The sequence below is a fragment of the Bos mutus genome, chromosome 19 (genome assembly GCF_027580195.1).
Source record: "Bos mutus isolate GX-2022 chromosome 19, NWIPB_WYAK_1.1, whole genome shotgun sequence".
In the NCBI taxonomy this organism is placed as follows: Eukaryota; Metazoa; Chordata; class Mammalia; order Artiodactyla; family Bovidae; genus Bos; species Bos mutus.
This window is the reverse complement of record NC_091635.1, coordinates 24,278,831-24,303,769: the sequence shown is the minus strand read 5'-3', so window position 1 is coordinate 24,303,769 and position 24,939 is coordinate 24,278,831. Positions and strand designations below refer to the sequence as shown.

The window sequence follows — 24,939 nt, the reverse complement described above, 5'->3', positions numbered from 1 at the left end:
CAAGTTTGAAAAATCTTAATTAGTTGCTCACTCTTTTAAAATAGCCAGGTAATAACCCCAACCCCATCACCGGGCAAGCTTAGTTTTCTAATTGCCCTGGGCTTGTTTCTTCCCACATTTTCGAGGAGATGCCTGGAGGCTGGAGTGAATTTGGGTATCACTGGGGATGAAGTTAAGTGTGGATGTGTGAGAGAGTGTCTTAACTTTGGGCTATGGATGGATTCCAAAGCTTTCATTAACCCATGAAATCTTTAAATTGTGTACAGAATGTTTGCATCTTTCTGGTGAAGAGTGTTCTTAGCTTTTATCATATTTCCTAATGGGAATCTCCAGGGGAAAAATCGGTTCACAACCACTTATTTAGACCATTAAGACACAAAAAAATCACTCTAATTAAATTAAAAAGGTGTAGGAACTTTTAAAATTAGTGATCCAGTGGTTAGAACTCCATGCTCCCAATGTAGAGTGGTTTGATACCTGATCAGGGAACTAAGATCCCGCATTCCACAGCAAAGATGCCACAGTGGAGATCCTGCATGCCACAACTAAATAAATATTTGGCACAGCCAAATACATTAAAAAAAAAAAAGAAAGCGTATTACTATAGGTGGACAGGGTTGATCTCTATCTGGGAACACAAGATCCAGTAAAATGGGCTAATCCTAATCCTTGTTTCTGTGATGTGAGAAACTGAGGTCTGGAGAGTTGAAGGCCTGACTTGCTCAAGGGCATGCAGCCTGTTAGTCAGAGAACCATGACCTTGGGGAGAGGTGGAGATGAGGGTCTAATCTGGAGAATCTGACTTAATCCTAGTTCTCTGGAGAGATGAAAGCCTTGATTTGATTCTGATAGGGGGCTCGGGGGGTTGGGGCCCCAAGCCTGAACAGTTTTCCAAAACCTGCTATTGCCTCTCTCCCCACAGCTGGCTTGCTCCACCTAGGTGTAAAGGGAGTCTTCCCACTAGGGGAAGATGAGGTCGCTAGCATAATTGAAGGTCGCATCCTACCCTCTGGACATGGGGGTGGAAGGAGGAAGGAGGTGGTTTGTCTGCAGGAGTTAGAAAAAGAACACTTCTTGGGGCAGGCAGTTTTTAGCTGTCCTCCAGAAGACCTAAAAACTTCTCAGGGTGTGTTCTGTCCAGGTGTGCATTCTGTCGTCTGGGGAGACCCCCTTCTGAAAGTGTTCTGTCTGTGCATCTGCTTGTCTCTCCACTGGACCTCAGACCCGTCCTCCCTGCCCCCATGAGGCTCCTCACCAGGGCCTGGATTCTTGCTAATAAAAATAAAATAAGAAAACTTCATTGGCTTAGACTCATTAATTTTGAATCTGTGATGACATTAAAATTGGGTGAGCTAGAATTATCTTTTTTAAAAAGTTTTTGTTATGGAAAAAAGTATTTTGAAAGTAGAAAGGATAATTAAATAATTCCCCCATGTACCCATCACCAAAAATTACCAAATCATATTTGATCTGTATTAATTTTCCCCCTGGTTACTTTAAAGTAAACCTAGACATGACGTTTTATCTGTAACTATTTCAGTATGTATTTCTAAAAATCAATATTTTATCTTTTTGGCCATGCCTTGAGGCTTGTGGAATCTTAGCTTACCAGGGATTGAACTCTTGACCTCTGACGGTGAGAGCTGCTCAGAGTCCTAACTGCTGGTGTGCGTGCCCACGTGCTGTCTCTCTCAGTTGTGTCTGACTCTTTCCCACCGCATGGGGTGTAGCCCTCCAGGCTCCTCTGTCCATGGGATTTTCCAGGCAAGAACACTGGAGTCGGTTGCTATTTCCTACCTCAGGGGATCTTCCCCACCCAGAGATTGAACCCATGTCTCTTGCATCTCCTGCATTGGCAGGTGGAACCTTTTCCACTTTGCCACCTGCAAACCCTCTAAGCACTGGACTGCCAGGGATTCCCTGACTTTTTAAGAATCTAATTTTTTCAAAAATGGTACAAATGAACCTGTATACAAAACAAATAAGACTCACAGATACCGAAAACAAACATTTGGTTACCAAAGCCTGTTCTAATATTATCAAATATCTAGTCAGTGTTCAAAAACCATAGAATCACTTTTAGCGACCTCATCTTCCCCTAGTGGGAAGACTCCCTTTACATCTAGGTGGAGCAAGCCAGTTGTGGGGAGAGAGGCAATAGTAGGTTTTGGAAAACTGTTCAGGCTTGGGGCCCCAACCCCCAGAGCCTCCTATCAGAATCAAATCAAGGCTTTCATCTCTTCAGAGAACTAGGATTAAGTCAGATTCTCCAGAAGTTACAGGTGGGGCGTTTTGACTCCTGGAGAGCAGTACCCACTCAGCATGTCTGCTCTTCACTCTGATGCTTGAACTCTATGAGTGTTTTAAATCTGTCCTCAAGCCAAACCTTTCCTGTATTTTGGCAAAGACTTTTGTTTCCTTTCTGTCATCAGAAAGGCAGCACAAGGGGACGAGCCTCGAAGAGCCTGGAACCAGACAGCCTCTGTGTTTCAGTACTGACTCTGACTCTGGGTATCTGACTTGGCAGATACTCAACCCCTCAATCTCAGGGCCTCAGTGTGTAAAGTGGAGCCACAGTTACCATGGGCATGGATAGTGGGAGGCTTCTTGGAGGTGTAGAATCTGCACCTGGCGACTGGTAAGCACTCCTGAAATGTTCGTGTCTTCCTTAATGAACTGTTTTCCTTCCCATTCAAGGTCAATGACATGTCTTTAAAAGGGTTAATAGGGCCAGAGCTCCCTGCCCGGGGGCTTCCAGTCATACTTCCAGGTGCCCAGCTCCTGTTCTTCCGGAATCTCTTGTTTTCCTACTATCTCCTTAGCGGTTGCTCAGATGCTCTCCCTCTGGTCTCTCCTGGAATCTCCCCTGGGCTCGAAGGAGGTCACTTGGTCCCTATGGCCCTGGTGTCCCCTGCTTGCCCCCAACCACATCAGAAAGGAGCACCCCCTATGACTCTGTGTCTGGGGAGCTGCCCCAGGGCCCTGCTGGTTAGGGCACGCAGAGGGGGTCAGAGGCCTCAGGGTGTTGGCATCCAGGGAAATAATTTGACTCGTGCACCCATTGCCTTCATTGCCAGGGCCTGGAGGCGTCACTCTTTCACTTCACAAGTTTATCAGCTCCAGGACGGGTGGTGGCTCCTGAACCTCGGGGAGTCCTCTTGCTTTTCTGAACAGTCGGTATTGGAGTTCAGGGTCCTGCTCAGTGTGCAGTGCCCCGTTGCCTGTAGTGCAGAAGCTCCATTCTGAGCTAGTGGAAGCCTGTCTATCAGTCAAATGCTGGATTGGGGCCCTTTGGTTGTCACAGGAGGTGGGGGTGTGGGCTGTGATATTTCCCGCTATTTCCCCATCAGTGCAGAAGCCTAACTGTTTTACTATCACAGGTGGCCATCCTTGTCAGACTTGTAGCCTCTTCCCATGCTAGTGTCCTGGGGACTCGAATTGGGACTGGGACAGAGCACCTGGACGGGGCCATGACTTAGCAGGCCTCCTGCCTGTTCTAAGTCCTCACAAAAGCCCTATCCGTTCCCACAGGAGGAAACTAAGGTACTGAGTAAAGAAGTCAGGGCTTCTTAACTTCCATCCTGATCCTCCAAGCCCTCAGCACCCTGCCCTGGCCCAGCTTGTACTGGGCAACCAGAAATGCCTGTAGCACCCTACAGGCATTATTAGCACCCTACATGGCTAATGAGTTAGCCATGGGTTCCTGGTCCAGTTCTCAACATGGCCCCATGTGCCTTGGGCCTTAAAGAAATTAGGTAGCACCATACTTAATACAAACCAGGCCAAGGGCTTAAAAGACAAAAGCTCTTGGTCTCTGTTTTTGTCAGGGTTTGCCTTACTGGCCAGGTTTGGAGGCCTGAAGTGGCCTTGTGTGGGTTCCCAGGATTGGGTGTGTGTGCCCTGGAGAGGTGGGTGAGCCGTGCCTTTTGGGGGTGGGGGAGGGCTGCAGGATGTCTTTTCTTTCATTGGTTGGGTATCCCTGCCCTCCTCCCCCCTCCTTCTCCTGAAACATTCCAGACATTCCAGACTGCCATTGCTTTCAGGATATGGATTAACATCCCAAACTGAGATTTGATTTCACCTTCCCATCCCCTCCCAACTCTTCCCTACCCTGAAAAGAAAGCCCCTAAAAGAGGGAGTTTGAGTAAGAAGAGGGTATTTTTTTTTTTTTTGAAGAGGGTATTTTTGACCCTTGACCTGAGATTATAGTAAGGGACCATCCTGAAAGTGTGCTCTTAAAACTAAACTTCCATAGGGGGCTGCTTTAAGCCCTTACTGGTTTGAACTCCAGGCTGGCAGCCGCCCATCCCCTTTGGTCCTTCCAGAAGCATTTGCTTGAGAGAGGTCCTCACTCAGCTTGGGGGACCCCTGTCACTAGCATTAAGGTAGATCAGTGTTCTCAGTCTTCTAATGGTATAAATCACCTCTTCAGTTCGCCAGGAATTTGACTTTCCTCCTGTGAGAGCTCCTGCATTTTCTTTGCCCATTTCATCATAAAATGAGTTGTTTATGGGAAATCCCATATGGCATGTGATGCAGATACCGTGAAGCTCACTCTTGGCCATTGAATTGGATCCCAAGAAGCTGGCCTGGTGTGGGACTCGAGGCCCTGGAAGTGGGCTTGTTTCTGATGCTTGTTCTTTTGTCCGGCTATGATCTAACCTCCTTAGATCAGGTTCATGAACCAAACCAAAGTAAAGAACCATTATGGCACATTTCCCTTAAGCTGTTTCAACCCCAGAAGAGATTTCGTTAGTGTATGTCATTGATAAAGACTCTCTATCCTCAAAACTGCAGAGCTAGAAGGGGTCTTAAAGACCCTTCTGTTTCCGTTCTACATCTAAAGACTTGGTCACGGGTGAAATGAGTGAGCTGGCCGAGGGCAGAGAGCCAAGATCAAAACATTTACAGTTAGAGTTTAGCATCCCTTCCCTTGCCCTCATGTGTGTGTAGGGTTTTGTTTTTTATATTTTTTTGTCCACGCCACATGGCATGTGGGATCTTAGTTCCCCCACCAGGGGTGGAACCCATGCCCCTTGCATTGGAAGCGTGGAGTCTGGACCACCTGGGAAGTCCCACTCTTGTGTGTTTTGAGCATGATTTCCCCCAACTTGGCAAGAACTGACTGGGCCCTGTTGCATGTCAGCCAGGAACACAGGGCCTAAAACTTGAGTGGCTTAGTCAGGACAGCCAGTCGGGGGCAGTTGAGGGGCTAGAACCGGACTTTCTTGCTCCCTGCTCTCATTTTTCCCTCGTGCCACTGGAATTTCGTTGGACCATGTCCTGAAACTGAGAGTTTTGTAATCAAGGATACACAAAGACAAGTGACAATTGACCAATGCAGATCAAGTCAATTGAAATGTTTTAAGCCCAGGGATTAGGGCATTGATTTGGGTGGTGACCAATTAATTGCCCTGGGCATCAACCTTGAACCTGAAAGCCTTCCTCAGGGAAAATTACATTTTTAAGAGGCAAGATGGGAAGGAGGAACTATAATAAACTGGGAGGAGGGAAGGGGGTGATTATGATGCTGGATTGTGTGTGTTAATCACTCCACCTTAGTATTCACACGTGTGTCTATTATTACATTTTAAGTACGATGCTTACTCCAAACCCTTTGCTAAGCTCTTGATAATATTATCTAACATCACTTTATACCTCCCTGTGAATAGGTATTATCCCTGTTTTACAAAGGAGAAAACTGAGCCTCGAGTTAAATAACCTTTTAAAGATCAGTGCTAAGTGGAGCGCAAGTTTAAATCTGTATCAAAGAAAGAGCTTAGCTACTGCCAACTATCCTGCTGCAATTTGTTTGCGTATATGTTTCCCCTAATAATTGTGAGCAGCTTGAGGCCAGGCACTTTGTTCTGTCTATCAGTTGTGTCCCCAGCATGTAGAACAAAGTCATCCAGCATGAAGTAGACACCGACTAGAAAGGTATCGGGTGAATGATTCATACAATAATTCGCATAGCTAGCTCTGTATTCCTAGAGTCTGAGACATGGTGGGTGGTAATGGATGGTTACTGAGTAAGATATAATGAGTGAGGAACCTAGGAGAGATGAACAAAGCAGGTATGACTGGGGGGATTATGTTATCCTAGTGCTTAGGGCACCTGGTTTTGGCTTTCCTATCTGTGGTCGCACTGTATTTCGCTCTCTAAAAAGAGGCCAGCTTTCCATTCCCAAAGGTTATCATTCTTAGACTCTTAAGGCTTTGGTGTTGAGTAGAAGGTAGGAAGATAGACTGGAATGAGGACTAAAACCTGCAAGGTCACAGGCCCCTAAAGTATCCAGAGCTGTCACTGATGTTTTCTCTCTAATTTCAGGAGTCGAAAAATACAGATCCGAAATATTCCACCCCAGCTTCGATGGGAAGTAAGTGATTAGGGGAAATTGTTAGTGGGGTCATGGAGACTGGGAGGGAAGTCTTGGTTAGCCTGAGGTGGCAGAGATGACTGGGAGGTGTCCTGGGGGCTTTGTGCTAGGCCAGAGATTCTGAGGGAGGGGGTGGCGGGGTGGACAGTTGGATTGCATCCTCAGCCTAAGACTTGCAGCATGAGTTCTTGGGCATTCCCTCTGGTGAGAGGCATCAGGGAGGCGGGAAGGGTGTTCCCTGAACCCCAAGCTTAGTGATGACCGAGGACTGGCTGGAGACCAGGTGCTACAGGTCTGCTTCCAAAAAGGACCTTAAGTTCCACACCCGCTTTTTGAGCACATTCTGTGAAGAAATTCTGATGGCTTACCACCAGCATTAGTACCTAAGAAGGGGCAACCCAAGCAGGTAACATGTTGAGTCCCCACCAAAGGGTTTCCCAGTGCTTTGGGGTGAGGGGTGTGCCCAGTGATGACTTGGTGAGTTCCTGGGGTACTCAGGTTAGCCGTGCTCCCTTCCCCTGCTCTCAGGTACTGGACAGCTTGCTGGCTCAGTATGGTACAGTGGAGAACTGCGAGCAAGGTAAGAGTGGATAGAGGCGGCGGTAGTGGGGTAGGGGTAGATGGGTGTTGGAGGAGTTGTGGGGCGGAAGGGCGGAAATCTGCTCTGCTTCCTTTTCTGGTGCCACATGTCTCTGGAACACCAAAGACAGCCCAGAGGGTACCGTGGAGGGAGGTAGAGTGGAGTGTCCCAGCTCTGGCTCTGCTACTTCTCTGGAACTGGCTTCTCCTCTGGTTAAAAAGAGAATCAGCAAATCACTCATTCCCAGCATGGAGTCTCCATGGGCCAGCCAAGGTAGAAACAGAGGTTCCCTGGATTTTAGAAATAGGTTAAGAACGGAAGCTGTGCGTGCAAGCTAAGTAAATCTGTAGCCCTTTTATTTTAAAAGCTTCATAACTCTTGGTTTTTGTCTGAAATAATCAACAGGTTGTCTTTTTTTGGGGCGGTGGGCAGAGAGGGTAGAAACTGATTATCAGCTACGTGTCTTTGGTTAATTAAAAAAAAGAAAGGCAGAGAATCACTTTTGCACATATTGATGGGCAGGCAAAATCTTTCTCAAGACTGGGCCCACGGGAACTTCCCTGGTGGTCCGGTGGCTAAGATTCCGTCTCGCAATGCAGGGGGCTTGGGTTCAGTCCCTAGTCAGAGAACTAGATCCCACGTGCCACAGCTAGGACCTGGCGCAGCCAAAAAAAAAATAGTAGGCCCACAGTTCAGTTCAGTCGCTCAGTCATGTCTAACTCTTTGCTACCCCATGAACCGTAGCAAGCCAGGCTTCCCTGTCCATCACCAACTCCTGGAGTTTATCCAAACTTATGTCCATTGAGTTGGTGATGCCATCCCACCATCTCATCCTCTGTCATCCCCTTCTTCTCCTGCCTTCAATCTTTCCCAACATCAGGGTCTTTTCAAATGAGTCAGCTCTTCACAGCAGGTGGCCAAAATATTGGAGTTTCAGCTTCAACATCAGTCCTTCCAGTGAACACCCAGGAATGATTACCTTTAGGATGGACTGGTTGGATCTCCTTGCAGAAGGAGAAATAATAAAAAAGAATTCTAGATCATGAAAAGTTTGCTATGATTTTTGAAGTTTCTCCAAAAACTTAAGTTCTTCTCAAATTGCTTAAGATTATAAATTATTTTCAGAGGAAATGAGCTAAAATAAAATTTGGAGGACTTGCTTGGTGGTCCAGTGGTTAAGAGTCCACCTGCCAATGCAGGGAGTGTGGGTTTCATCTGATCTGGGAAGAGGGAAGATTCCACATGCCATGGGGCATGGTGCATCAGAGCCCTGGGTGCCACAGCTCCTGAAGCTGGCTGTCTAGAGCCCTTGAGCTGCAACTACTGAAGCCCTTGTGCCTCTGGCCCACGCTCTGCAACAAGAGGAGCCATAGCAATGAGAAGCCCGCCTATGGTAATGGAGAGTAGTCCCTGCTCGATGCAACTAGAAAAAAGCCCATGTGTAGCAATGAAGACCCGGCTCAGCCAAAAGTGAATGAATGAATGAATAAAAATTTGAAGTGTTTTGGGCTGGACATAAAGTAGAGCTTGGTCATTAGGCAGACAAAATGGTTTGAGTTTGCAGATCTTTAAGAAACCTAGACAAGACAAAATATTCATCTCCAAATTCTAAATAGGCAAGCTGTAAATCATTACAAATGATTAAAATACTCGCCTGCACAAAAATCTGAGGTGCTGAATCAGTCGAACAGGTTCTCTTCTGCCCTGACCCTGGAGCTTGCTTTTACTATAAGCACCAGGACATAATTGGAAGCACTGATAACCATTGCTCAGTCCCTGATAACCATTGTCCAGTCCTGCTTACATCTTAGACTGATGACTCAGTTACTCCTGGACAGACAGCAGTGGCTTGGGAGTACGTTGGAGAGCTTCACTAGGGGTGCCCAGCAGGGGTCACTGCTAGTTCAGAGGCTCACCAGAGAACCATAACACACCGAATCTGGGGGCGATGCCTGCTCCCTGGAGAAAACAGAATGGCAAATGTTTGCTTTTGTAACAATAAACTCTTCGTCTGCTCAAACGCCGCTTACTAAGCAATGCCCTTTCTGTCCACCCTACGTGAAATTATACCCCTGACCACCACCTCCTTTTCCGTGCTTTGTATTTCTCCATAGCACTCAACCCCTTCTACTTTTTTGCAGGGAGAACATGAATTTTTTTTTTAATTGAAGTATGGTTGATTTATAATATATTAGTTTCAGTTACACACCATAGTGATTCAGCATTTTTCAACATTATACTCCATTGAATGTCATTACAAGATAATGTCTGTAACTCCCTGTGCTGTGCAATTTATTTTTATCCTTTGACTGTTTTGTTTACTTATTTATTTATTGGCTTGTGGGATCTTAGTTCCCTGACCAGAGATCAACCTTGGCAGTGAAACCGCTGGGTCCCAACCTCAGGCTTGCCAGGGAATTCCTGTCATTTTACTTTATACATAGTAGTTTGTATCTGTCGGTCCATACCCCCGTACCCTTGATGCCCCCCCACCCCCGCCTTTTTTAGTAATCACTAGTTTGTCTTCTGTATCTGTGTTTCTGTTTTGCGTATATATTCATCTGTATTTTTTAGATTTCCCATATGGCTGATATCACACAGTATTTGTCTTCCTTTGACATTTCACTAAGTGTAATATGCTGGCAACCCACTCCAGTGTTCTTGCCTGGAGAATCCCAGGGACGGGGGAGCCTGGTGGGCTGCCGTCTGTGGGGTCGCACAGAGTCGGACACGACTGAAGCGACTTAGCAGCAGCAGTAGCAGCAATATGCTCTTGGTCCATCCACATCTCTGAAAATGGCAAGATTTAATTTTTTTTTTTTATGGTTGAGTAATAGTCTATTATCATACCATCTTTTCACAGTCTTTGCTTATTATATTTTTTGCTTTCTCTTCTTACTAGTATGTTTAACCTCCGTGAGAGCAGAGGTTTTGTTTGATTCACTCCTGTATTTCCACTTAACTGCTAGAAGATTCTTGCAGAATCTTCCTCTCCACTGAGTTGGGAGAGCTCTACTGACAGGCCAGAGGGGCCAAGAGTGGTCTGCACTGCAGTTTTGTGGTGATAAGTGCCATTGGTATTGTAGGGGGAGGGGTGGATTTGTTTTTTTTTTTGGTCCAAGTCCCCCACGCCAGGGCTGAGCAGTCTCAATTCAGTTCATTCGCTCAGTTGTGTCCGACTCTTTGCGAACCCGTGGCCTGCAGTATGCCAGGCTTCCCTGTCCATCACCAACTCCCTGAGCTTCCTCAAACTCATTTTGAGTCGGTGATGCCATCCAACCATCTCATCCTCTATCGTCCCCTTCTCCTCTGCCTTCAATCTTTCCCAGCATCAGGGTCTTTTCCAGTGAGTCAGTTTTTCATATCAGGTGGGCCAAGTATTGGAGCTTCAGCTTCAGCATCAGTCCTTCCAATGAATATTTAGAACTGATTTCCTTTAGAATGGACTGGTTTGATCTCCTTGCAGTCCAAGGGACTCTCAAGAGTCTTCTCCAACACCACAGTTCAAAAGCATCAATTCTTTGGTGCTCAGCTTTCTTTATGGTCCACCTCTCACATCCATACATGACTACTGGAAAAACCATAGCTTTGACTAGATGGACCTTTGTCAGCAAAGTAATGTCTCTCTTTTTTAATATGCTGTCTAGGTTGGTCATAGCTTTTTTTTTCCCAAGGGGCAAGCATCTTTGAATTTCATGGCTGCAGTCACCATCTGCAGTGATTTTTGAGCCTAAGAAAGAGCCCTGCTTTCTTGAGCAGGTCTAGGGGACCCAAAATCACAAGACAGTGATACATAAAGCATAGGTTAATTTTATTAATTCAAAATGGGGGAAGACTATGTGGCCAGATCACATGGAACATCCAACCCAAGTCCATTCCCAAATCCTGCCCCTCCAGACTCCATGGCAGACTCTTGTAAACTTATTCAGCTAGGCGAATGATACACTTTTATTTGATCAGTGAATACTTGAGGGTACTCTAAAATGGATTTAGGTGTTTTCTCAAATCTCTTCGGGGATGTCCTTACAGACCTTTTCTTTGTGTAATCTCACTCAGTGTGTGATTTTTAACTAGTATAAATTTGTTTCTAAGAATACATTTATTTCCAGATTGGGGTATATGTGTATGTGAGTGCTCTCTGCTGCATAACTGCTGATATGTTGACTGCACATCCGTGTGTATGCCTGGCTGTCTTGAGGGCTGGCAGGGAAATCGAAGGAAGACATTAAAGTTAAAGGAAAATGATAGGCTAATTTGAATTTTCCAGGAGTTGTGATGAAAGGGGCCTGTAGAGGAAATGCTCTGCTTTGTCATTCAAGTGTTTCCTTCTTGACTGCATGGCCCTCAGAGATGAGCCTTTTAAGAACATCATTGGTGCCATCTCCAGGACTCACTGCTCTAACCCTGATCTCTCTTTTTGCTCCCCCAGTGAACACGGAGAGTGAGACGGCAGTAGTCAATGTCACCTATTCCAACCGGGAACAGACCAGGCAGTGAGTGGACCCTGAAGTGGGATAGGGAGGGTCTCTGTGGAGGTTGGGAGCCAGGTGCCCCTGCTTTGACAAGAGTGGGCACCGGCCCCGCCTGCCCTCTCATTTTGTTGCACCCAGTGCCAGACTCTTGTCATTTGGTTCAGGAATCTCAGAGGTTCAGAAACCTCCCTGGGGTTGATAGGATAAACTTTGAAGACCCAAAGACTTCCCCAGAGGAGGTGGGAAATCCTTTTTAGAAGATCCTGGTTTTTGATAGGTCTCCGACTGCGGACCATAGGATCCTTTGCTGTGTTGATGGTGCCATCTAGTGGTGATGAGAAGGAACTGAGACCTAAAAGATTTGTGATGTGGCAGAAGCAGACATTTTATTCATATCTCCGGAATCACCTTGAGTCCCCTCACATCCACAATTTCTGGCTCCCTAGCCGTTTGGTTGAGTCACCCTGCCCCACCCCATTGGTACTGATAGTCTTCATTTATATTCTGTTATAGGCCTTTTGCCACATTTTGCTTTTGATGGCTTTCTCGTTCCTTCAACATGTTGCCTCTATCCCATTTGTTTCCTCCAACCTAGTTTAAAACTGTACCACTTTCTCAAACCTTCAGTTTTCTTTCAGGTGTCTACTGGGCTCAGAATTTTCTGGAGGTCCCTGTGGCCAGTCTATGGGCCTTAACTTGGTTTTAAGTCCACACTTGCTTACGTCTTACTGCATATTGTTGCTTTGTTAACATTTCTAACCAGCCCAGGGAATGGATGGCACATGGCCCCTCCCTTCAGTGTTCACTAGTCCTGGTTTGCAGACATTCCAGATAGACTTAAACTTCTGCAAGCCACTTCTTCTGTTTCCATGGAGTTTACTTGGAAACTTGAAATTAACAAGCCAATCCCCAAATTCAATGGAAATAGCTTATTTTTGCTATACTACCTTATTTGATGTCTTATTTAGACTGGGTGTCTCTAAGGTGAAGGTGGGAGTGTGGGCAGGTGGTCATCTCCCTTTCTTCTGGAATGTTCCATGTTGTAACCCAGCTGAGTGCTTTATACCTGGAGAGCATTTGGTGTGATTTGCATGGATTGGAGTGACCAGTAGATTTTCTCTCTGTCCTCAGAGCCATCTTGAAGCTGAACGGCCACCAGCTAGAGAATCATGCCTTGAAGGTCTCTTACATTCCTGACGAGCAGATCACACAGGGTCCTGAGAACGGGCGCCGAGGTGGCTTTGGCTCTCGGGGTCAGCCCCGCCAGGGCTCCCCTGTGGCAGCTGGGGCCCCAGCCAAACAGCAGCAAGTGGACATCCCCCTACGGCTCCTGGTGCCCACTCAATATGTGGGCGCCATCATTGGCAAGGAGGGTGCCACCATCCGCAACATCACAAAACAGACCCAGTCCAAGTGAGTCTTGGCCGCAGGGGAAGTAGAGGTGGGGCCAGAAAACAGTGGTTGGTGCCCAGGAGGCGAGGCCCCCTCCTGGAAACAGACGGAGGGGTTTCAACTCAACTTTACCTCTTAGGAAATGTTGGGAGATAGAATAGGCCTGGGATGTGCCATTTGGTGGCAGTGGCTGGGCCACACACTATAGTTGTAAGAAGGGTTTCTTTGTAGAGCTTCTCATGGAGCAAAGCTAGTCTTGGGAAGAAAGCCTCCTTAGTGCTCTGTGACCTCAACACTGGTTATTGGTGGCAGCAGGACAGGCCAGTCAGGGACCTCAGTGAGAGGCGTAGTTCTGACCTTCTCCCATTGCACATAGCCACCGCTCTTCTCTAATCTTTATAGCTGATCTGTGGAACAGAACAGGTCATTTTGTGTTCTGATTCATAATGCACCTTTTTATTGTTTGCTTTTAATTTGACACAGTGTACCGTCCCTTTATAGTTGTTTCAAGGGGGAAACGCAGCTTCAGAGCTGAGGGCTGTTGATCCCCAGCCCTGGATTCCCATGAAAGATGCCATCGTTCTCGGCTGCCGCCTCCTGACTGAGACAGAATCCATAGCAACAGGCTGCCCTTTCCTTGCCTGTCTCAGTTCCACACTTGGCCTTGTTCCAAGAAGAGCGGGCCTGTACTTTGTTTTGAGGAGATTCACCAGGGACAGCTAACCATCCATGTGCTTGTTAGGATCGACGTACACAGGAAGGAGAATGCAGGTGCTGCCGAGAAGGCCATCAGTGTCCACTCGACCCCTGAGGGCTGCTCTTCTGCTTGTAAGATGATCCTGGAGATTATGCACAAGGAGGCCAAGGACACCAAAACGTAAGGCGTTAGCTTCTCTGGGCACTGTCGCCTCCTCAACTCTTAACACAGACAAACAGGGGACACAGAAATTGTACAACAGGGTAAAAGCTGAAAAATGAGTCCTCCTCCTTGTAAATAAGGGCCTGTGTATCCTGGCAGTGCTGTGCCCTCGTAGGCATGCGCACACATATGTATATGCATGTGTTTTAGCACACGTAGGATCATTGTGAACATACTGTCTCGCAGTCTGTTCTTTCCACTGCTGTGCATCAGTACATAGGATCACCTTGTTCTTGATTAGCTGCATAGAACTCTGTGAAAGAAAGTTGCACAGTCGTGTCCGACTCTGGGCAGTCCCATGGACTGCCAGGCTCCTCTGTTCTTGGGGTTCTCCAGGCAAGCATACTGAAGTGGGTTGCCATTCCCTTCTCCAAGGGCTCTTCCCGACCCTGGGATTGAAACCGGATCCTCCTGCATTGCAGGTGGATTCTTTACCAACTGAGCCACTAGCCCAAAGGTACACAGAATTCTGTGAAAGTGGAAGTGCTCAGTCATGCCCAACTCTTTGCGACCCCATGGACTATATGGTCCGTGGAATTCTCTAGGCCAGAATACTGGAATGGGTAGCCTTTCCCTTCTCCAGCGGATCTTCCTGACCTAGGAATCGAACTGGGGTCTCCTGCATTGCAGGTGGATTCTTTACCAACGGAGCTAAATTCTACAGTATGCCCATTTGAGAGTATACCCTTGGATGAGCTTTTAATACAAGTCTATTTACAAAAACCATCACCACAGTTAAGGAGCGTGCCCATCACCCATCGTGACCCGTGCCTTTGCCACCGGTCCCTACTCCCCATTTCTCGCCCACTGATTGTTTGAAAACATGATTTGGTTCTGGCGTCTGTCCTGGAAACCCGCATCTGCAGTGGCCTACCATCTAAGGAGCTCTTGTGCCTCACTTCTTTCCAAGGGCTGACGAGGTTCCCCTGAAGATCCTGGCCCATAATAACTTTGTGGGGCGACTCATTGGCAAGGAAGGGCGCAACCTGAAGAAGGTGGAGCAGGACACGGAGACAAAAATCACCATTTCCTCGTAAGGCACTTTCCTTTCCCTCTGCGAGTGGGATGCCTGGGCCCCCAGGGTGGCATATTTCATTATCTGTCCTTAACACCTGCCCCGTAAGTCAGATATAGTTTCTGCTTATCGAAGAATAGTTAAAGCAGCGATGAAGAGCATTTTTCTGTAACGGCTGAAGTCCTTCCATCACCGCTGTGGTTAGGGTGCTGCCTCTTCAGTCCTTGGCTGCCGCATCCTGTCTCTCTCACTCTGTCTCTGGGGGAGAGAGCCTGCAGCCAGGGGCCAGGATGGGGGGTCTCCCGGCACACTGCCAGGCCACAGGGAGAGGACAGACCCAGATGCTTACCTGAGCCTTGAGCAGGTGCTCTGTGGTGGCCTGCTTCTCAGGAGGAATCTGTTAGCCCCTCTGTGAACACTGTGTCTCTTGACTGTGTCAAGAGACTTACTTGCGGGCAGATTACCTGCTCTGCTTCAGGAGGGCTCAGAAAATGGATTGCTGGTGCCACTGGGGAATTCCCAGCCAGGAGCACCCTCCTTGCTTACAGTCTGTGCCCAATGTCCTCACCTCCCTGTGGGGAAACCTTGCTCTGGGGACGAGCTGAAAGCCAGAGACAGAGCTGTTCATATTTGCCCCAAACTAAACATCCTGTGGAAACGGCATGGCTGTGATGTCCTCAGCCAGGCTCTTTTCCCAGTCCGGGCTTGTCAGTGGAAGCTTGACGCTAACCTGCTCCCTGCCCCAGGCTGCAGGATCTCACCCTCTATAACCCCGAGAGGACCATCACTGTGAAGGGCGCCATCGAGAACTGCTGCAGGGCCGAGCAGGAGATCATGAAGAAAGTGCGGGAAGCCTATGAGAATGACGTGGCTGCCATGAGCGTGAGTGTCGGACGCCTTTGAGCCGGAGCCATAGCAGAAGTGGGTCTCCAAGTGGGTGGGCGTTCACATGGTGGGGTCCTGGGAACACTGACTTTGCTTTTGGGCCTCAAGATTGATCAGTCCTTTTAACACTGAATTAATAGGGGTTCTTCATTTGATTCCTGGGTGCAAGTGGGGATCCAGTCTTGGGTCTGTGGTCCCCCTGTAAGCTTTGTGTTTATGTGCTATGTGTTAGTGGGGGAGAGGGTTCCTAGTTTTCATCCGGTTTTTAAAGGTGAGTGAGGATGTGGGTCACATGACCAAAAATGTGAGTTTTAGAAGTTAGAGACCCATCTCTCCCACCTTGTCACGGGCTGTGAGTCTGAGGTCTGCCTCCATCAGAGCGGGACGACCGCTGGAGAAGGACGTCTGAGGGTCTAAAACAGTGTCCCTTCACCTCAGAGGTGGGAACCCTTGTGTACATGTGAGTGTTGTGAATACCAGAGGGGCAGGCAGGTTTGGGGCAAGAGCATGCCATTCTCCTGTTTTGGCCCATTCACCCTCCTGTTCAGCCAGCACCACGTACAAGAGCTACCAGGCCCCATCCGAATGAGCCAACCTCTTTCTCTTTGCCTTCTTTTCCCCAGCTGCAGTCACATCTCATCCCCGGACTGAACTTGGCAGCTGTAGGTCTTTTCCCAGCCTCCTCCAGTGCAGTCCCACCACCTCCCAGCAGCGTCACTGGAGCTGCACCTTACAGCTCCTTTATGGTAGGTGCAGGGGACCCTGGGCTGTCCGTGAGCTCACTTAGGGCTCAACTCCTCATGGGAGCCTGATAGCTGGTAATTCACAGGGAGAGGGAAGCGCTCCCGGCCACTCGTGCTAGCGTCCAGAGTCTCAGCCCTGTGGGCAATCGTGGGAGCCTGATAGCTGGTAACTCACAGGAGAGGGAAGCGCTCCCGGCCACTCGTGCTGGCGTCCAGAGCCTCAGCCCTGGGGGCAGCAGCCTCGGGTGCTGGCGGCACTCGTCCTCTTCGTCTGGTCCAGCTTCTTCCGTTTGTCTCTCTGGGGCCTTGGGAGGGCTGCAGACCATGTCGCCCAGGCTGGTGTCTGGGTGCTGCAGCCCTTCTTCCTTGACAGTGCAGGGCAGGGCCATGGACGGGCTTCTGGGCTGTGCCCCTTGACTCGAGCTGCATTAATGACATGTCCTGTCTTGGCAGCAGGCTCCAGAGCAGGAGATGGTGCAGGTGTTCATTCCCGCCCAGGCGGTGGGCGCCATCATCGGCAAGAAGGGGCAGCACATCAAGCAGCTCTCCCGGTTCGCCAGCGCCTCCATCAAGGTGACCAGCTCTGTTCTCCTTCTGGTTCCCAGGGTGGGAGGGCGCTCTGCTCCCATCGCCCTCTCCTTTGTTCTCAGACACCCCATTTGCCTAGTGTTAGGGCTCTCTCCTGTGGGGTCCCAGTTCCTTTTGCTTTCGACTTCACTTTCAGACTAAGGGAGGAAGTGGTATCGTAGCACAGGAGAGCTTCAGTTCAGGCAAGACTGCCTGGGTTCAATCCCAGTTTTTGAGCTGTAGTACCTGAGCCTTCATTTCCCCATCAGTATAGTAGTGATGAGAATGATCTGAGATGATGCAGCCAAAGCCCCCAGCTCAGTGCTTGGTGCACAGTGGTTGCTGGGTAAATTTTAGCTGTTTCCACCTTCCCTGGTCAGGGAGAACCTGAACGAATACTTGTTAAATTTCACAAGTCTAAAGCCACTGGTTTTAGTGGTCTGAGGATTTTGGTCAAATGGAGTATATGTTCTCTGGTGAATAAGGGCTCCCAGAGATTCTCTAGGAGATCAGTCTGTTCCCCTGTACTGCCACCACCACCAGGGGTACCTCTTGGCTGGACTCAACTGAACCCCTCTGGGTGGTGAGCAGGGAGGCCCTACTTAGAAAACGTCAAGAAACAAATGCACTTGTGCCCTCCTAAGAGTTTTGGCACAGGGGCAATAGCCTTGGGTGCGGGGTCTTTGTTCTTCACTCTCTTGGCCATCAGAAGTGGGAAGTGGAAGCAGGGTGTTGGTAGGGTTCTGGAGGAGAGGGCAATAGAGGGCTTATCTGTGACCAGTGTTTGCTTTGTAGATTGCTCCTCCTGAAACTCCAGACTCCAAAGTTCGTATGGTCATCATCACTGGACCCCCAGAAGCCCAGTTCAAGGTTCTGATCTTTATTATTTTTTCGAGTAGGACCCAGGGGAATCAAGTTTGTGTGGGAGTGCAAATCTGCATCAGATTTTAAGCTTCCCTGTAAATTCGGGGCTGCACAGCTGCTTTCAGACTGACATCCAACTTGCATTCTATTGCCTTCCCTCTCTGATTCCTGAGAGTGAATAGGCACACGGAAAGGAAGGCCGTCTCCTTGCCCTCTGCTGTCATGACTAAGGAAGGCTCTTCTCTCCTTTATGTCCCTGCTACGTTTCTAGGGTCTCGGACTTCTGACAGACAGCCAAAGAGCTAATAAAGTAACTTGTTCTGGTCTAGGGAGGGATGGAGAATGGGGACAGCCTTAGGCTGTGTACAGTGACCAGCAGCCGGCCACTGAGTGACTCCTCCAGCTGCCACTCAGGGCTTGACTTGCCATTCACTGCTTGTCTGAGTCCATGCAAGCCTCCCAGACCCCTTAGGTCTGGTTTGTGATTTAGGTACTGTATTCGCCTGGGGAGTTATGTATTCATATTCAGTTACTTTGCCCAGGCCTCCTAGTGTTACAAGTGAGCAGAAGGAGTGTTGACAGGTCAGGGCTGTGGACCTTTCACGTCACCTGTCCTAGGTGGTGATCTACCCCTCACGAGGGAGTGGGGCGTGGGGAGCTTCCCTTTTGTCATACATATGTGTACTGCCAACATAACAAAGACCTCCTTTGCCCAGGCTCAGGGAAGAATTTATGGAAAACTCAAGGAGGAGAACTTCTTTGGTCCCAAGGAAGAAGTAAAGCTGGAGACCCATATCCGGGTGCCAGCGTCAGCAGCCGGCCGGGTCATTGGCAAAGGTGGCAAGACGGTGAGCCATGAGGGTCAGGTTGAAAGCTCTGGATGTTAGTCCCTGAACCTGAAAGCTCTGCCCTGGCCCCCTACTTCCCCACCCTGAGTGATCTCTGAGTGTGAATCACTTGGTTGTGCTGACTCTTTGCAACATGGACTGTAGCGTGCCAGGGTCCTCTGTCCGTGAGATTCTCCAGACAAAGAATACTGGAGTGGGTGGCCATTCCCTTCTCCAGGGGATCTTCCAGGTCTGCTCAATCTTAGTTCTTGCCCTTTGCCCCTTTACTTGATTCTACTCTCCAAGCTCAGCTCCTGAATCCTGCAGTTTCTACCAGCTAGTGACTAAACTTCTTTCCCCTCCCTCCACTGCCATCCATGTTTGACACCGTCAGCACTCAAGCACCTCTCTGATCTGTCCTGCTCCCGCCTCTGCCCCCAGGTGAATGAGCTGCAAAATTTGACAGCAGCTGAGGTGGTGGTGCCAAGAGACCAGACCCCTGATGAGAACGACCAGGTCATCGTCAAGATCATTGGGCATTTCTATGCCAGCCAGGTACATATGGCACTCCCCCATCACAGGAGGGTGGCAGGAACCTGGGGATCAGAGGAGCAGGACTCTGCCTGCCTCTGGCCTGGGTCACTCTTCTCTTCCAGGTATAGGGTGTGATGTGTAGATGTCTTATTCCCTCTTAAGACTGTAGGGACTTATACCTGTGGTGGATTCATTTCGATATTTGGCAAAACTAATACAATATTGTAAAGTTTAAAAATAAAATAAAATTTAAAAAAAAAGACTGTAGGGACAATGATTTGACTATTTTCGTGGGTATATGTTATGTACAGTAACTGTTAATGTTACATGTCGTATGTTATATGTTGATAGTCTTCGCTGTCGTCTAACCACGTGGTCCTTCTCTTTTGCACTGGAGAAGAGAAATGGGTCTTAGCCACTGCCCAGTCTTGTTTGTGGGGTAACACCATGGGTTGCCCTTTTCCAGTGCATTTCCTTCACCTTTCCCAGAACCACTGCTCCATCCTTGCTTCCAGTTCTTCCAGTCTCCTGGTCTCATCCTGGCACTCACCATCCATTTCTGTGCTGCTTCCAGTGAGCCTGTCAGCAGTGCCCAGCATTGGGACTGACCCCAGAGTCTAGAAAGGAGGGCAAATATCAGATTCAGGTTACAGGATGATTGAAACTAGTGGGGTTTTCCTAAAACCCCCTATTGTTGGAGCTGGAAGGCTGTGAAGGCTATTGGAAGCCACTGCTTCCATTTCCAGAGGATAAGCCTGTCACAGCAGGTTTGTGGCCCACCTGAGGCTGCTTGTGAAATCAAGGGCCAAACAGGAACCCAGACCCCAGCGTGGCGTAGCAACTTTCTCTGACAGTCCTTTGGGAGCCATTAATAGAAACCTGTATGCAAGTCAGGAAGCAACAGTTAGAACTGGACATGGAACAACAGACTGGTTCCAAGTAGGAAAAGGAGTACGTCAAGTCTGTGTATTGTCACCCTGCTTATTTAACTTCTATGCAGAGTACATCATGGGAAATGCTGGGCTGGAGGAAGCACAAGCTGGAATCAAGATTTCCGGGAGAAATATCAATAACCTCAGATATGCAGGTGATACCACCCTTATTGCAGAAAGTGAAGAGGAAATAAAAGCCTCTTGTTGAAAGTGAAAGAGGAGAGTGAAAAAGTTGGCTTAAAGCTCAACATTCAGAAAACGAAGATCATGGCATCTGGTCCCATCATTTCATGGGAAATAGATGGGGAAACAGTGGAAACAGTGGCTGACTTTATTTTCTTGGGCTCCAAAATCACTGCAGATGGTGATTGCAGCTATGAAATTAAAAGACACTTACTCCTTGGAAGAAAAGTTCTGACCAAATAGTGTATTGAAAAGCAGAGATATTACTTTGCTAACAAAGGTCCATCTAGTCAAGGCTATAGTTTTTCCAGTGGTCATGTATGGATGTGATGGAGAAGGCAATGGCAACCCACTCCAGTACTCTTGCCTGGAAAATCCCATGGACGGAGGAGCCTGGAGGGCTGCAGTCCATGGGGTCGCTGAGGATCGGACACGACTGAGCGACTTCACTTTCAGTTTTCACTTTCATTCATTGGAGAAGGAAATGGCAACCCACTCCAGTGTTCTTGCCTGGAGAATCCCAGGGACGGGGGAGCCTGGTGGGCTGCGGTCTGTGGGATCGCACAGGGTCGGACATGACTGAAGTGACTTAGCAGTATGGATGTGAGAGTTGGACTGTGAAGGAAGCTGAGCGCCGAAGAATTGATGCTTTTGAACTATGGTGTTGGAGAAGACTCTTGAGAGTCCCTTGGACTGCAAGGACATCCAACCAGTCCATCCTGAAGGAGATCAGTCCTGGGTGTTCGTTGGAAGGACTGATGCTAAGGCTGAAACTCCCAATACTTTGGCCACCTCATGCGAAGAGTTGACTCATTGGAAAAGACCCTGATGCTGGGAGGGATTGGGGGCAGGAGGAGAAGGGGACGACAGAGGATGAATGGCATCACCAACTCAATGGACTCAGTGGACATGAGTTGGAGTGAACTCCAGGAGCTGGTGATGGACAGGGAGGCCTGGCGTGCTGGGATTCATGGGGTCGCAAAGAGTCGGACACGACTGAGCGACTGAACTGAATAGCCACAAAAACTATCTTAAGGTTTGTGGGTGCTCCTGCCACACCAGGCACCATTCTGTGTGGTCTCTATTAACTCATGTCATCCTCATAACAACCTCATAGTACAAATGAGGAACATGAGGTTAAGAGAGTAAATGATGTATTCAGGGATGCAGAAGAGCCAGGATGTATTAAATACTGAAGGGGGGTATTTTTTGTTGGTTAGAATGAGAACTAAATGAAAAACTTTGTAAAACATTACGCACAGGGCTGACAGGAGGCATTAACATTTAAAAATATCGACTCCACATTCGTTCTCCAACGTAGACCAACTTTTCTCTTTAACCAAGAAAATCAGTCACTCATCTTATGGAAAGCAGACATTCTAGTATTTTTCTGTCAAGTGAATCACAGTTGACAGTTGGTTTCGCTCACCAAGCTTTTGTTCATAGGGAAGAAATTTTTAAGAAGCAAAGAGTTAAAGATACTGGTCCTTTGTTTTCTCCACTGTCACGGTGGAGCTTACTTCACTTCCTTTTGGTTATTCCATTTCATCCCCTTTCCCAGGATATTTAAATGCATAGTGGAGTTGTGATTGGTGACAAGGCCTTCTGATTTTTGACCTCCTGACAACACATACTCCTGGAAACTTAGGGAGTGCCCCCTTGAGTTCAGAAACGTGTGTCAGCTTGGTCATGTTTTAAATTCTGATGAATGACTTTATACTGCTTTTCTCCTCCATTCCCCTGTATGAATCCAGTGGGTGCTCAGGGTCTGCTCAGAGGCAAAGAAACTTTCTGTCACTGTAACCCTCAGCCTTCTCTTACCTTTCTTTTAAGTCCCATGTGATCTCTTTGTTGCCAGGATCCAAACCCCGGTGGCCTGTCTCCCCAGTAGGGCTGTCTCTCCCCACCTTTGAAGGTCCTCACTCTCACGTGTTCTCTGTGCAGATGGCTCAGCGGAAGATACGAGACATCTTGGCCCAAGTCAAACAGCTGCACCAAAAGGGACAGAGTAACCAGGCCCAGGCCCGGAGGAAGTGACCAGCCCCTTCACGTCGACCCCCATCATGTCGGCTGAAGGACAACAGGCCGAAATCGAGAGCATGATCTCCCCCGCAGGCCTGAGAATGAGCGGGAATCAGGGACACTTGGGCCGGGATGTAGATCAGGTTTGCCCACGTGCTTGAGAAAGTTGTTCCAGTGAGGAACCCTGATCTCTCAGCCCCAAACACCCAACCAATTGGCCCAACACTGCCCATCCCTGAGGGTGTCACCTTGGAAATTCTAGCTCAGGGTGCTTTTAAACGTGGATTGTTTTAAGTTCTCCAGGTCTCATCGAGAGGGTTGGTCAGACCCCAGTGGGAAGAGAAATAAAATTTCCTTCAGGTTTTTAAAACATGCAGAGGGGTGTTTTAATCAATCTCAAAGGATGATTTACTTCTTGACCCTAAAGCCCTTCCAGCCTTCTCCTCCTTGGTTTATTGATTAAAATACCTCTATTCTCGTGCCCTGACATAACCTCTTCCTGTATTCACACTGGTTAGCTCATCTTTCTGCTACTGGCAAAAGTGGGAACCAATGCATTGCTTTGTGTATATTATTGACTCGAAGGGAAAAGACACATCGGCATCTGTAGATTAATTCCAGTCCCTTCCTAACCAACCTATAGGAACAGCGAGTAATAAAGAATGGGAGAGACAGATGATTAAAATATATAGTAATCCACGTTTAAAAGGAGTGCCCTTGTGGCTGATGGATTCCAGATCACCACCTTAAGAAACTGGTGCAGTTCAAATTGCCCGCACGGTCGGGGCTTCCCCACCAAGATTCCTGCCCTGTTCATGTCCCTCTAACCATGAAAGTCCCACGTCGTGTCCAGGAGCGCATGGGTGGTACTGACTGCTCCGCGGGACAGGGGCTGACCACTGTACTGTCCCTGATTCCTGCCATTCTCAGGCAGATTTTATATTTTTTTAAAGTCTATTTTAATGATTGGATACGAGCACTGGGAAGGGGAGCCTAACTCCCCTTGATAAAGTCTCAGTTCCATGGAGGACTTGAGTGGCCCCAAAGGCTGCCACTGTGCCCTCACGCTGGCCATGTGCTTTCCTAAGGGCTGGCTCCCAGAAGCGGGGGTTGTGGGGCACTCCCCCACCACGGCACTGTTCCCTTGGTGGTGGTGGGATGTGCAACCCGACCCTGAGCTCCTGCAAAAGCTGAAGTCCATCATTTGGCATCTATTATGAATATTCAGTAAATCGGAGACTATTTGCTTCTGTGTTTATCCTAGAGGCGTATTTAACTGATGGTTTCTGCCTCCACGAGTCGTCGGTGTGATGTTATGTGTGCCTAAAAGAAACAAAATTCAAAATACCAGCAGCATTATGCACAAAAGGGTAAACAAGCTTAATTTATTAATTTTCCAGGCTCAGTAAGGTCCCATTTTAAGTTCAGCCCTCGTGGAAGATAGCAGCCGTCAGTTAAATGAGGTTTGGCCTCCCCTCCTCGTGTGCTGATCGTCAGTGCATATTAGCCAGGTGGTGCACTTTAGCTGCCTTGGACAATGCTATCCAGTGTGCTGGGAAGGGAGGAAGGCCTCTGCGTGTGGAAGAGCCCATGCTCGGGACTCCCCTCCTTGCAACATTGCAACAACAGTAACAACCAGACAACCATGACATGTGGGCGGAGTCAGTCAGGTAATGCTGTGCGCGAAGTAAACTACCTCAAGGTATGAAGTTACCTCAGCAATTACTTTCCTTTTTGTTCCCCCCACCTCTTTTTTTTTTTAATCTTTTTTTTCTTTGCGGCTTGCTGATATTTTATATAAAAAAGAAAAGCAAAGCAAAAGAGAAGCTGATAGTCTTGAATATTTTATTTTTTTAATGAAAAGAAAAAAATGAGAAAGTTATGTTTCATAATTTCTTACAACATGAGCCAGTGTAACTCTTTAGGAAGTCTCTATGGAGAACAGGCCCTGTGGGAAAGGCAGCCGGCGCTGCCCCTTGGAGGGAGGCTGGGCCCAGAGGGAAGGCCCAGGCGTGAGAGAGCCCAGGGCCAGGCTCTGATCTCTAAGCCACCCACCTCTCCCAGGAAGACCTTGCCTGATGAGGTTGACAGGCCCAGCAGAGCTGTGGCCCCAAGGGCGAAGCAACAGCCTCCAACAGCTGGCCTGTGGTCTCCCCTCCCCCCTTTGGTTAAAGGGCACCCCGGTTGTTTTTTCCCACCAGTGGTGCTGTTGAGATATTTTAAAGTATTGCCTCCGTTTTATCGAGGAGAGAAATAATAACTGAAAAACATACCCTTAAAAAACGTATACTTCTCTAAACACATGGGAGCCAAGATTCCATTGGTGGAAGAGACAGAGCCACCCTCTCGCCCCGAGAGAGGTCCACCCGGCTTGCCGTGCAGTGCTTTTCATGTATCGTGACTTAATGCATTTCAGTCCCATCTTGCCATTCTTGGTCTTTATCAGTAGACCAAGGGACGAACAGATAACTGGCCCTTCTGTCTCCTCATCTTCTTTCAATTGATATGATTGATTCTAACAGTGGACCCACACTTACAAATCCTTGATTTAGGATGGTGGGTGGCAAGGAGGGGCAAGGGATTTGGGAATGTAGCTGGGGACGGGTTCCTGCCTCATTGGTGTCTTG

General features: G+C 48.2%; 1 protein-coding gene across 3 annotated transcripts in view; it reads left to right on the top strand.

Moving 5' to 3' along the window:
* IGF2BP1 (insulin like growth factor 2 mRNA binding protein 1) overlaps positions 1-22,495 on the top strand; it is a 40,059-nt gene extending 17,564 nt beyond the window's left edge. Inside the window, exons 3-15 of one of the 3 annotated variants that reach the window (XM_014476528.2) lie at positions 6,329-6,377; positions 6,906-6,957; positions 11,387-11,450; positions 12,561-12,842; positions 13,564-13,698; positions 14,651-14,773; positions 15,502-15,637; positions 16,264-16,386; positions 16,840-16,956; positions 17,746-17,820; positions 18,531-18,662; positions 19,083-19,196; positions 22,235-22,495. In XM_014476528.2, the coding sequence (XP_014332014.2) occupies positions 6,329-6,377; positions 6,906-6,957; positions 11,387-11,450; positions 12,561-12,842; positions 13,564-13,698; positions 14,651-14,773; positions 15,502-15,637; positions 16,264-16,386; positions 16,840-16,956; positions 17,746-17,820; positions 18,531-18,662; positions 19,083-19,196; positions 22,235-22,327 (1,495 nt within the window). In that variant the 3' untranslated portion in view covers positions 22,328-22,495. Of the gene's footprint in view, positions 1-6,328; positions 6,378-6,905; positions 6,958-11,386; positions 11,451-12,560; positions 12,843-13,563; positions 13,699-14,650; positions 14,774-15,501; positions 15,638-16,263; positions 16,387-16,836; positions 16,957-17,745; positions 17,821-18,530; positions 18,663-19,082; positions 19,197-22,234 lie in introns of all 3 variants that reach the window. The other 2 variants (XM_005890349.2, XM_005890350.3) reach the window with 2 other exon arrangements.
* Positions 22,496-24,939: the final 2,444 nt, after the last annotated feature.